The 14132-nt window shown below is 50.0% G+C and overlaps 1 protein-coding gene across 3 annotated transcripts in view; it reads left to right on the plus strand.

Annotated features, from left to right (window-relative positions):
* Window positions 1–11404: 11404 nt before the first annotated feature.
* TBC1D30 (TBC1 domain family member 30) overlaps window positions 11405–14132 on the plus strand; it is a 374894-nt gene continuing 372166 nt past the window's right edge. For all 3 annotated transcript variants that reach the window (XM_078676239.1, XM_078676257.1, XM_078676248.1), the window contains exon 1: window positions 11405–11985. In XM_078676239.1, the coding sequence (XP_078532365.1) occupies window positions 11517–11985 (469 nt within the window). In that variant the 5' untranslated portion in view covers window positions 11405–11516. The remainder of the gene's footprint in view (window positions 11986–14132) is intronic.

The raw sequence follows: 14132 nt of genomic DNA on the forward strand, positions 1-14132 counted from the left end.
CATCGGCAACCCCAGTACACGGCCTATCCCTGCTGATGAGGGGTAATACCCCAAAACACGTGTCCAGGGATGGCGAAGACAGCGAAGATAGCAGAAGATCAAAAGATGATGCATCGCGAACACTTTACTACATTGACCAGAGTCCTTAGGGGCGACACCGCCGGTGTGTAAGTAGTGTGCGACCCCACCCCCATTTGTAACTTTAAAGCTCCCGTGAGCAGTGGGCTGACGAGCCTGGGATCCCGCACCTACGCGCCTGAGTGGTACTATACCTGGCAGATATTGGCAGCCATCGGCAACCCCAGTACACGGCCTATCCCTGCTGATGAGGGGTAATACCCCGAAACACGTGTCCAGGGATGGCGAAGACAGCGAAGATAGACGAAGATCGAAAGATGATGCATCGCGAACACTTTACTAAATTGACCAGAGTCCTTAGGGGCGACACCGCCGGGGTTTGAGTAGTGTGCGACCCCACCCCCATTTGTAACTTTAAAGCTCCCGTGAGCAGTGGGCTGACGAGCCTGGGATCCCGCACCTACGCGCCTGAGTGGTACTATACCTGGCAGATATTGGCAGCCATCGGCAACCCCAGTACACGGCCTATCCCTGCTGATGAGGGGTAATACCCCGAAACACGTGTCCAGGGATGGCGAAGACAGCGAAGATAGCAGAAGATCAAAAAATGATGCATCGCGAACACTTTACTACATTGACCAGAGTCCTTAGGGGCGACACTGCCGGTGTGTGAGTAGTGTGCGACCCCACCCCCATTTGTAACTTTAAAGCTCCCGTGAGCAGTGGGCTGACGAGCCTGGGATCCCGCACCTACGCGCCTGAGTGGTACTATACCTGGCAGATATTGGCAGCCATCGGCAACCCCAGTACACGGCCTATCCCTGCTGATGAGGGGTAATACCCCGAAACACGTGTCCAGGGATGGCGAAGACAGCGAAGATAGCAGAAGATCGAAAGATGATGCATCGCGAACACTTTACTACATTGACCAGAGTCCTTAGGGGCGACACCGCCGGTGTGTGAGTAGTGTACGACCCCACCCCCATTTGTAACTTTAAAGCTCCCGTGAGCAGTGGGCTGACGAGCCTGGGATCCCGCACCTACGCGCCTGAGTGGTACTATACCTGGCAGATATTGGCAGCCATCGGCAACCCCAGTACACGGCCTATCCCTGCTGATGAGGGGTAATACCCCGAAACACGTGTCCAGGGATGGCGAAGACAGCGAAGATAGCAGAAGATCGAAAGATGATGCATCGCGAACACTTTACTACATTGACCAGAGTCCTTAGGGGCGACACCGCCGGTGTGTGAGTAGTGTACGACCCCACCCCCATTTGTAACTTTAAATCTCCCGTGAGCAGTGGGCTGACGAGCCTGGGATCCCGCACCTACGCGCCTGAGTGGTACTATACCTGGCAGATATTGGCAGCCATCGGCAACCCCAGTACACGGCCTATCCCTGCTGATGAGGGGTAATACCCCGAAACACGTTTCCAGGGATGGCGAAGACAGCGAAGATAGCAGAAGATCGAAAGATGATGCATCGCGAACACTTTACTACATTGACCAGAGTCCTTAGGGGCGACACCGCCGGTGTGTGAGTAGTGTGCGACCCCACCCCCATTTGTAACTTTAAAGCTCCCGTGAGCAGTGGGCTGACGAGCCTGGGATCCCGCACCTACGCGCCTGAGTGGTACTATACCTGGCAGATATTGGCAGCCATCGGCAACCCCAGTACACGGCCTATCCCTGCTGATGAGGGGTAATACCCCGAAACACGTGTCCAGGGATGGCGAAGACAGCGAAGATAGCAGAAGATCAAAAGATGATGCATCGCGAACACTTTACTACATTGACCAGAGTCCTTAGGGGCGACCCGCCGGTGTGTGAGTAGTGTACGACCCCACCCCCATTTGTAAACTTTAAAGCTCCCGTGAGCAGTGGGCTGACGAGCCTGGGATCCCGCACCTACGCGCCTGAGTGGTACTATACCTGGCAGATATTGGCAGCCATCGGCAACCCCAGTACACGGCCTATCCCTGCTGATGAGGGGTAATACCCCGAAACACGTGTCCAGGGATGGCGAAGACAGCGAAGATAGCAGAAGATCGAAAGATGATGCATCGCGAACACTTTACTACATTGACCAGAGTCCTTAGGGGCGACACCGCCGGTGTGTGAGTAGTGTACGACCCCACCCCCATTTGTAACTTTAAAGCTCCCGTGAGCAGTGGGCTGACGAGCCTGGGATCCCGCACCTACGCGCCTGAGTGGTACTATACCTGGCAGATATTGGCAGCCATCGGCAACCCCAGTACACGGCCTATCCCTGCTGATGAGGGGTAATACCCCGAAACACGTGTCCAGGGATGGGAAGACAGCGAAGATAGCAGAAGATCGAAAGATGATGCATCGCGAACACTTTACTACATTGACCAGAGTCCTTAGGGGCGACACCGCCGGTGTGTGAGTAGTGTACGACCCCACCCCCATTTGTAACTTTAAATCTCCCGTGAGCAGTGGGCTGACGAGCCTGGGATCCCGCACCTACGCGCCTGAGTGGTACTATACCTGGCAGATATTGGCAGCCATCGGCAACCCCAGTACACGGCCTATCCCTGCTGATGAGGGGTAATACCCCGAAACACGTTTCCAGGGATGGCGAAGACAGCGAAGATAGCAGAAGATCGAAAGATGATGCATCGCGAACACTTTACTACATTGACCAGAGTCCTTAGGGGCGACACCGCCGGTGTGTGAGTAGTGTGCGACCCCACCCCCATTTGTAACTTTAAAGCTCCCGTGAGCAGTGGGCTGACGAGCCTGGGATCCCGCACCTACGCGCCTGAGTGGTACTATACCTGGCAGATATTGGCAGCCATCGGCAACCCCAGTACACGGCCTATCCCTGCTGATGAGGGGTAATACCCCAAAACACGTGTCCAGGGATGGCGAAGACAGCGAAGATAGCAGAAGATCAAAAGATGATGCATCGCGAACACTTTACTACATTGACCAGAGTCCTTAGGGGCGACACCGCCGGTGTGTGAGTAGTGTCCGACCCCACCCCCATTTGTAAACTTTAAAGCTCCCGTGAGCAGTGGGCTGACGAGCCTGGGATCCCGCACCTACGCGCCTGAGTGGTACTATACCTGGCAGATATTGGCAGCCATCGGCAACCCCAGTACACGGCCTATCCCTGCTGATGAGGGGTAATACCCCGAAACACGTGTCCAGGGATGGCGAAGACAGCGAAGATAGCAGAAGATCGAAAGATGATTCATCGCGAACACTTTACTACATTGACCAGAGTCCTTAGGGGCGACACCGCCGGTGTGTGAGTAGTGTACGACCCCACCCCCATTTGTAACTTTAAAGCTCCCGTGAGCAGTGGGCTGACGAGCCTGGGATCCCGCACCTACGCGCCTGAGTGGTACTATACCTGGCAGATATTGGCAGCCATCGGCAACCCCAGTACACGGCCTATCCCTGCTGATGAGGGGTAATACCCCGAAACACGTGTCCAGGGATGGGAAGACAGCGAAGATAGCAGAAGATCGAAAGATGATGCATCGCGAACACTTTACTACATTGACCAGAGTCCTTAGGGGCGACACCGCCGGTGTGTGAGTAGTGTACGACCCCACCCCCATTTGTAACTTTAAATCTCCCGTGAGCAGTGGGCTGACGAGCCTGGGATCCCGCACCTACGCGCCTGAGTGGTACTATACCTGGCAGATATTGGCAGCCATCGGCAACCCCAGTACACGGCCTATCCCTGCTGATGAGGGGTAATACCCCGAAACACGTTTCCAGGGATGGCGAAGACAGCGAAGATAGCAGAAGATCGAAAGATGATGCATCGCGAACACTTTACTACATTGACCAGAGTCCTTAGGGGCGACACCGCCGGTGTGTGAGTAGTGTGCGACCCCACCCCCATTTGTAACTTTAAAGCTCCCGTGAGCAGTGGGCTGACGAGCCTGGGATCCCGCACCTACGCGCCTGAGTGGTACTATACCTGGCAGATATTGGCAGCCATCGGCAACCCCAGTACACGGCCTATCCCTGCTGATGAGGGGTAATACCCCAAAACACGTGTCCAGGGATGGCGAAGACAGCGAAGATAGCAGAAGATCAAAAGATGATGCATCGCGAACACTTTACTACATTGACCAGAGTCCTTAGGGGCGACACCGCCGGTGTGTGAGTAGTGTCCGACCCCACCCCCATTTGTAAACTTTAAAGCTCCCGTGAGCAGTGGGCTGACGAGCCTGGGATCCCGCACCTACGCGCCTGAGTGGTACTATACCTGGCAGATATTGGCAGCCATCGGCAACCCCAGTACACGGCCTATCCCTGCTGATGAGGGGTAATACCCCGAAACACGTGTCCAGGGATGGCGAAGACAGCGAAGATAGCAGAAGATCGAAAGATGATGCATCGCGAACACTTTACTACATTGACCAGAGTCCTTAGGGGCGACACCGCCGGTGTGTGAGTAGTGTGCGACCCCACCCCCATTTGTAACTTTAAAGCTCCCGTGAGCAGTGGGCTGACGAGCCTGGGATCCCGCACCTACGCGCCTGAGTGGTACTATACCTGGCAGATATTGGCAGCCATCGGCAACCCCAATACACGGCCTATCCCTGCTGATGAGGGGTAATACCCCGAAACACGTGTCCAGGGATGGCGAAGACAGTGAAGATAGCAGAAGATCGAAAGATGATGCATCGCAAACACTTTACTACATTGACCAGAGTCCTTAGGGGCGACACCGCCGGTGTGTGAGTAGTGTGAAACCCCACCCCCATTTATAACACCAAAAACAATTAGGCCCACCCAATTGAAAGAAACTAGCAAGTGCTGGAGAAATGCCTTTGAGGAAGGCATAAATGAAACTTTCTTGTGCCAGAGAAGAAAGGGGAAAACATTCCTTTTTTTTTTATTTCAACATGTTTTTTTAATTTTTTTATACAAAAACACATTAGCACTTCTGCTACAGGGTTAGCATAGGTTGTCCCAAGCGCAAATATAATGATCAGAACACTGTCAGCTCCATAGGGGCTGCCTACTCTGCACCTTTCTAAGTGACCTAAAGGATGCTGCAAGGGATACATTTGCAGGGATCATATTCCATAGCGTATTGGTTTTCACTGTAAAGTATTAATTCCCCATTCATGTTGATTTAACGGGACGGTTAGCAGTGCATTCTTGATAAAAACACATTTTATTGGTATCTCCCATTTACAGACGCGGTCAACACACTGCTTCCTCAGTCAGGGCACTTTCTCTATTAGAGCACTGATTTTTTTTATTCAGCAGAAAATCTAAACTTCCCCCAAGCAATGAAGGATTTCATGAAATAGAAAATCGCTGTCTTTCTTTTTTCAGATATGAACCTAGGCAACCTTTGAAGCTCTGCAAGGGTGACTCAGCCTTTCATCCTTCAAAGGTATAGAGAATTAATAAATTGAGGCCAAATGTAGTCTTTTACTCCCTTCATTTGTGTGACTGAACTCACTGTAGTAGCCATATTGCTATGTTCACCCCTGCTGACCTAAAGCACAGTTTTACCAGGCATCTAGCATCGTTTGAATAAGGGTTTGAGGTCGAGTTATACAGAGTTCCACAAGGACCCACTTTTGGCAACCCTGGTGTCCTTTGGTATTACAGATGTGTCTGCAGATGCTTGTGCCACCCCTACTGCAGGTGTGGCTGGTACAGGTAAGAGTGGTGAGCCGGTGGGGTGAGGCGGGGCAGGGGGAAAGTCAGCATACAACGGGATAGGGAAAATAACTAAATAAAACTTCTTAACTTGTGCCCGCCGCATCACCAAGTCGGCGAAGTGGCGAGCGCAAGGTAAGTGGTTTTATTTATTTTAGTTTTGCTAACCTGTTGTCTGTTGACTCCCCCCTCCCACCAGCCCCTGTCCTGCCCAACCCCTCTTACCAGAACCGGCCACGCCTGCCCTCACAGTAATACAGATTGCACTGTGCAAAATGTGCACCTATGGAATTGGACCTACAACTTATTAAAGACGTGGGCGCAGAGGCAAGAAGCCAGTTGGGAGGGGCATTGACTGTGCACCACATATGAGGTGGCATACACTAAATACACTGGCCCTCCACCCAAGCGTGCCCCATGGGTGGAGGTTAGGGGTGTCCCAGGGACACTGAGGGATTCCCCTCAGGTGTGTGTAATTACATACTGCGCCAGCCTGCTGGTGGATCTCTGCTCTCCCCTTGAAAGGAAGGACAAGTCTGCTGCCTTCAGTGAAAGACCGGCTTCAGGCAGTCAGTCTGCTTTTCACTGTATTGTTTGCAGTCAGTGCACAGGTTTGCCCCGGCAATGGGCAAAGTCCATTACTGTAATAGGGCACATTGTCCCAGTCTATACCCAGCGCACCTAGTTAAAGTTGCACTGTAGCATAGAGGAGGGCAGTGCACATACTCTATGTTTAATATGGCAGCCTGCAGAAGCCAGCAGATGACTGTATACAAAAAAAGGACAAAGAGATTAGTCACCCACCTCTACCCATTCGAGCTGCAGTTATCATAATGCTTGAAAAACCAGGGATATTTTGACAAACGTTTGCACAAGGGTGTGTCTGGAAATGAAGAATGCTATACCGAGAACCATACCAATGAGGAATACAAAATTAACCATTCAGGATATTATTTATTTAATTTAAAAAGTGTTTACAATAATGTAGAACCTATAAAAAAAAGTGCATCTTGATGATGAAAATATGATTTCAATCTTATCCCTAACTCTGCCTCTCCCACTTAGAGTACCTCTTTAACTCTACATATGCACCGACCTTTCCATCTTTACCTACCGTTGCCTTTACACCAATGTCTACCCCTAAAGCCACACCTACTTCTATGCCTACCTATGACTCCACACCTACCCTGGCTGTCTGCCTTCTTCTGCACCTAACTCAACCTCTACCACCACCCACACACCTACAGTTAGCTTTGCTCTAGCACTACATTTACATTACGTTGATGCCTACCATTTCCTGTATATCCAAAACTACATCTATTCTACTCCTACGCATGGCTCTACACACCTCTACCCATCACTTTTTCTGACCCTGAAATTATGATGAATTGATACCCATAAGATCTACCTAGTTAATTTGCATTTATAGATGCACTTTTTGGAAACTCCACCAAACCACTCTAGGGCTATCTGTTAAACTGATTTCAAACTTTCCACACTCGAATATTGTAGGCTGAGAATGTGTCTCCACCTGCCCAGACTTCCTGCTGTGTATGCTCTCAGAATTCTCTTACCTCTACCATGTTGGTGGCAGGATGATTGACAAGGGTCAAACTCCAGAATGAGGTAGGAAAAGTTGAAGATTGTGGAAAACGGGAAGATGGCACATTCGGTGTAGGTTAGCAGTCTAGTGTTTCTTGGCAGGTGATTCTGGAAGTGAGACCTTTACTTACAGGTTATCATGGGTATTCCTTATAAGGAGGCATGTAGAGCAATAAGACCTTTCCTGGAAATTGTGTGTTTTGCTAAGGTGTATTTGCTATTGCTTTAGTTCGCTGCACAGCCTTCCTTTCCTTCATGTTTGTTTTGTTCTTCCGTTCCTTTCCCTTTAGTTCTGGTTATACCGGTTTATTTAGGCAGGTTGTTGATCGTCCTTTGCTTCCTCCCTATACAGCTGCTGGCTTCTGCATCTTTTGCTATTTCCTGGTTGTTTGGAAATGTTTGCTAGTCTTCTGAAATATTCACCACAACACAAGGATGGAAGTGAGCTAAGAGGGACGCTAACTGTGAGTTGCTGTACATTTTGCTGCTACACGGGGACCCTATTGAATCGATATTCCTCTGAATTGAAGCTGTGGTGGTACCAGTATACACTCGTAATTTCAATACCATTCTGCCTAAGAGGCTTCGCTGAGTACTTCGATGAATACTTGCCTGATTAACAAACTGCACTAAGAGAGGTCTCCCTATATCATCCTCAGAAGAGACATCACTGCAGCTGTGTTTCTCTCTTTTTCTCCTCTTGTTCTCCTCCCATCTCTCCGCAGTGTTTGGCTGTTTATCAAGAATATTACGACGGCAAAGGGGAGGGTCGGATTCAGACTCATTGGGTCCTTAACTGTTGGGACATCTGGGGAAATATAGAAGCGTCTTAAGGGTCTTGCTCACAGCATCTCCCTGTCCGGGAAATGTTATCTTCTGTTCAACCTGAGCAATCTGGTGAATGCCATTTCATGGTCACACTCAGCACCCCAGCAGTACAAATTCTCATGACTGTGCAAAAGTTACATGCTTTGAAAAGGCAGAGAGTGGTTTTCAAAACCTTTGCAGCAAGAGTACCTTTCTGAACGTCAAAACAACAGGTGAAATACGAGGAGGTGTTGCAAATTCTCTGTTGGATGTTTCCTTCCCATTGCCACCTGAATTGTTTTATTAACATCTGATAGAATATGTCCAAATGCAGTAACTAAACTCCAAGCAATAGATGGAATAACTTTAGAGATCTATACAAGATGAAACTTGGGACATTAGGAAACAATGGTATGGTTTTGAATGGCAGAGATGTTGACAGACTGGATGTGGTAGGTCATGACATGGTACCCTTGTAGTTATCATTCTTGCAGACATATCTGGCTTAGGTCTAACAATAAAAAGGGACTATACAAGCCTTATGCATTACCCTCCAAGGCGTCTTGCTGTTTGGCACCGTGACAACTATTTTTTTTTGCCCAATGTTTCCTTCCTTATCAAACGAGCACTCAGCACATATTTCTACTTGGAGGACACTAAGGATGAGGGTACATGTAACCTTAAGTGAATGTTTGTGTATGAAGGATCCACATGCTTCCAATATGTAAAATTACTATATTCACTCATTCAGTATCAGACTCTGTTTAAATTGAAAATGGCTTGCAGTTGAGGACTTTTATGGCTTCTTGTCACTATAGGTGCCTTTCTTGGTGGTGGACAACATTGCCCCCTGAAAACATTTGAGCAGCGAAAGAAATGCATGCAATTGTCAGATTAGCACAGCCGTGTGCAGATGCTTTACTGCATTGGCAAAAGCAGATGGCAGCTCTGGTCCTTACGGCGGGGGGGTATTCTTTAATTTTGTGGGTGGTGGGGAAGCAGCAGGCTGCCATTGTAAATATCATACTAGTGGAGCGATGTACTCCCTTCTGGAAAGTTGTGTATTGATCCGAGATTGTTGATTCCTAAAAAAAGGTTGGTGGGCGTTGAAATGGGTAGTGTAGTGAGTCAACCAGCCACTACCATACAATGTATCCACACTCACCCAAGGAGCCGGGCGCAGCTCCTCGACTATAAATAAAAGGTGCGGGGGTCGCTCAGGACTCCATAACGGACCAGCACTGATGTCTTGTGTAAGTGTGTCCGGTGTACACAACTAAGGAAGGCCTACCCCCCTCCAACCTCCACATGACATGTAGTTTTGTAAGTGTAAAGAAAGCATGGTAATGAAATCATATTAAACAGTGCACTCCGACCCATGATTGTAAGGGGACAAGAGGCCCAGGAGGCTAGCTCCTTCTTCAGTTTGTCTAGAAGAGGAACAGTGTTCAGTTCCCAAGTAAAATGCTGGTCTTACTAATAGACGCGTAGATGGATTTCCCCCAATCTAGTTGAAGTCCAGTGGACGCGCCATATATTTGGATCTATCACTACTTGCTTTGTATGGGTCTCTAGCCCTCGTTCTGAATGTTATTGGATTTCAACAGGTCCTGGGAATCCCCACAACACGTGCATATTGCTACATGTAATAGATCACGCGGTCGGCCCAGCAAGGGTTGTAGGCGACATGCTGTGTCTTAGTTAGTCTAAATACTGCATTTCTTTACGCCGAGAGGCACTTGAAAATAACGCGGCTGGCCCTAAATGGGTTGTAGGCTTAACGCTGTGTGCATGTGGACCTATGTTCCTATTTTTGCTTTAAAATAAAACAGACTTCGAACAAAAAAATACAAAAAACAAAAAAAATGTGCTTCTGCTAGTGGTACAGTGGTTCTGCAAGCAGAGGTGCAATGCAGACCCCTGCAGCACCTGCAATCCTTAACGGCCCCTCATTCAACCCAAGGCCAAAGAATATATGTGAGATACGGTGAACTTAGAGGTGGCTCATCACGTTCTTTGGAGGGCCCCATGATTCTGCGTTAAGCCACAGTGCGAAATAAAAATTGGCACCCCCTATTGACCACCTCCGCCATGGATTCCCTCACTACCACCCTTTAACAGTGCCCCTCAAGTCTCCATAACCACTCTCTTTCAGATGCATTTAATTAGTTTTATAGCACCACTCATACCAGTGTAGAGTGTCAGAGCACTTTACATCACACACACTACACTGAGCCATTCAATCACAGGTTCACAGGTGTGTAAAACAGTGAATAGGAAATGTTAGTTAAGACAGAGGACTACAAGGTGTAGGAGTCGCATGGTAGACAGTATAGTTTAATAGTGCTTGGTCTGGAGAAGCACAAACTCAGAATTTAAAACCCAGCACCATGGTAGGGGGTTCTCTTTTCTAATCAGAATTAGCTTCTATCCTAATGAACCCTTTTTCCAACATTAGGATAATGAAAGGCTGGGGTGACAAAGCAATAATGCTTTAATTTATAACTTGTAGCTGTTTTATGATGATTAACAGCTCACTATTCTATGCTTGGATTCTAACTAATAAACTGTAAGTAACAAAAGGATCTCTCTGACAAAGGCAGTAACCCACTGACCCATTTACATTATATGCACTTTGTGATCTGCATGGTACACGCTCTTTGCAGCAGGCATATGAACCCACTGCTCTACCTTACCATGAGTCAAAACTTCCACTAGACAAACCTCTATCTCTCTCTCTCTAGAAAGAACATGAATCACCAGAGTTATCTAGACATTTTTATTGTTGCCTGAAAATTGCTGGAGGCCAGTAAGGAGGCATCAGGTGCTTTTCAAACCATAATATACTTGCAAACACGCCCACACCCGAAGTCAGCGCCCGGTGCGGTCGCACAGGGCAGAGGCCACAGTCGATGTTGTTACACGTGCTGTGCTGCTTCAACTGGTAGTTACTGTTGATACACGAGCTGCGATGAAGGAGGTTCTTGCTTTGGTCAGAAGGTGGCTACTGCAGAGCAGTATGTGCTGCCACAGGCGCCTCTGTTTGAAGCTGTGCTTGCTGTCGGGGAGGGACACGTGCTCACCTGTCACAGGTAGCTGAGAAAGTTGCCAGACTGGATCGTACCACATCAGAAACAGAGGGGGTGCAGGGAAGAGCCTCCGTCAGCGCAGACAGGAGACCTGACGCCGCCAGACCGATTCCCCCTCCCGGACAGGGAGTGGTACGGACCCGGAACTGGGGCCCGACAGGGGCTGCAGTCTGCGTCGGGCGGCCGGAGGGTGCAGGTCTGAGCTCTGTGCAGGGGAACGGGGCTGCGGGATGGGCTGTCGGTTCGGGGCGCGGCGCTGGGCCCCGGAGCCATGAGACCCGGCGGCCTCTGCGAGATAGACCTGGACGTCCCCGAGGAGGAGAGCGACGTGTTCGTGAACCAGTGCGGGCCCCCTGCGGATGGGGGGCAGCTGCACCTGGGGGCCGGCGGCGGGGGGCCTGGGGAGGGGCGCCCGTGTCCAGGGGTGCCTCGGGGGGCAGAGGAGTGTGACGTCGCTGGCCCCCAGAGCCCCGTGGAGGAGCCTCTCGAGGGCCCCTGGAACCGCGCCTCCTCGCTGGTGAGCGGCCTCCTCGGGGAGCTATACGACAGCTTCAATGGCGGCCAGGGCGGGGGCTGGCCCGGGCAGCGGGGGCTCCAGCAGCAGGACAGCGTGGACAGCTCCGCCGAGACCTCGGGCTCCGACTTCTTCCAGGCCCGAGGGGGGCCCGAGTGCCGCTGCCTGCAGGAGCTGCAGGAGAGGAGAAGCCGCCGGCACCGGGAGGCCTACCTGCGGGCGACAGGTGAGGCTACTCCTCGGAGTGCATACTCGAGAGTGCTCGTGGGAGAGGGTTTGTTGTTACACCGGGGAGGGGTATACTTGCAGGGCAGAGTATTCATTAGAATGGGTACACCTGCAGGCAACAGGTGCAAGTGCACCTGCGAAAGAGGTACATTATAGGGGGAAAGCTAAGGAATACCAGGGGTCTTTACTTTAGGGTTATGCCAGTGGGGGGCATTCATGTGTACTAACGTAAACGTTTTTGTGTACGGTGGAGACAGATGGGGGTTCTCCAAGAGAAGGGTATGTGTGCTCGCGGGAATGGGTACACCTGCAGTGCCAGGTGAGAATGCACCTGGCAAGAGAGACAAGTGAGAATGCAACAATAATGTTTGTGAGAGCACTTACTTAAAAGTATTGGCATACCTGAGGGGGGTAGGTAGGAGTACACCGGTGGAGAGATCTGCTTCCTTGGGGCATTTGAGAGTAATCACCATAGTGTATAAACCTGCAGAGGATCGGCGAGTACACCCGAGGAGAGGTGTACCTGCGAGGACAGGTGGGTGGAATGCTGGAGAGGATAAGCTTAGACTTGTGGGGGGAGAGGTGATGGTACTCGAAGATAGAGCAGTATAACATCTGCAGGGGGCAGGCACGAGCAATCAACGGGGTGAATATACTGCCGAGGGACTATAGATGGGCTCACCAGCTGATTCATCGAGTGGACTCCTGTCTGAGGCCGGGCCTAGGAGCCTCACCATCACAAGATGTGCCATGTATATCTCGAAGCAAGCCAAGTAAGATAACAAAAAAATACATTTATCCAACATCCCTGTTTTAAACACACACAGTGTATAGCAGTTCTTTCTGTAACATTTATTAAAATAAACATCTAATATCAGTCGACATTCACGAACACATCTGCGACCTAACGATATTGCCGTCCATCAGCTGAGAAATTAAGCACTGTGCCATACATGACGCAATTAAGTACGTCAGCGAAACAAAGTGACCCCTGGGGTCCCACCAGGTGTGCTAGGGATTCTTGAGAGGCGTGTGAAGCGCAGCTTGCGACGAAGGGGCGTTCATTTAAGTGTTCTGTAATAAATTCAAGCAGATAACCACATTATAACTTCTCTGCCGTCCTGCGTTTAACAATTGTGTCTGTAGCAGGGAGAGGATGTGACAGTCCTGTGGTGCTTGACATGGCTCGGTTTTGGAGCAAGGCCTCCAGGGATACTGGCCAAACGAACTTTTGGCTAGCCCGCTCACTAATAAAGAAACATATGAGTGTACTCTCAGGGCCACGAGTAGCTGTAGAGAACACACGACGGGTCCTTTAAATGAGCGGCAGATGTGAACCTGTATGGGGCGGTTTGGTGTTCTTCGTGTTGGGGATATACCTCAAAGTGACAGGTGTGCATATTCGGGTGAAGTGCTGGTGGGCCTGAGGTGACTCTGTATTGGCCAAGCCCATACCTAAACTGGCTTGCAACTGGGTGTGCACTGCTGAGTCTTTGGGACAGGGGTGAGTCATTATGCGGGAGTGAAAGGGTGGGGGTGGGGATGAAGGGTGTAGTATACCCGTAGAGAAAGGTCAACGTTGACAGTAAATGTGAGAACTAAGGTAAGATTATATTTCAGTAGGTAGATAAGAAGGTAGAGGTATACCCGGGCGCGAACTACAGTTACACCCGGGGAGAGAAGTTGGAGTATTCCTTAGGAAAGAGGCAAACTCCGTATACCCGAGGAGAAAGAGGTGTGGGTACAGGTGCAAGGCATTCCTGTCCACGCACAGTACGGCATTCCATCAAAAGGATCATATGACTGTTCCGTTTTCTAAACTCGCCTTAGTGTTTTAAGAAGTAACTGTTCAACGTTTGTATTTCATTTCAGTTGTTGTATACACACCGGTCTCGGTAAAGAAGGACGTGTGTACAGCCGGGTGTTTTAAATGTCACAGTGTGTTGTCTTCCGGTTGCTTCAGAATGCTGCCTTGGGCTCCAGGAGAGTCTGCGCCTCTCAAGAAGGAGGTAGGCGTTACCTGAGAAGGGAGCGCGGATTATACCTGAGGTTAAAGACAGGATGTGCCCGCGAGAGGCAAAGATATGCCCGATTGGGCCCGATAGTGGGGGCAATAAGCATGACGAAGATAATGACAGGAGCAAG

The sequence above is a fragment of the Lissotriton helveticus genome, chromosome 1_1 (genome assembly GCF_964261635.1).
Source record: "Lissotriton helveticus chromosome 1_1, aLisHel1.1, whole genome shotgun sequence".
Lineage (NCBI taxonomy): Eukaryota > Metazoa > Chordata > Amphibia > Caudata > Salamandridae > Lissotriton > Lissotriton helveticus.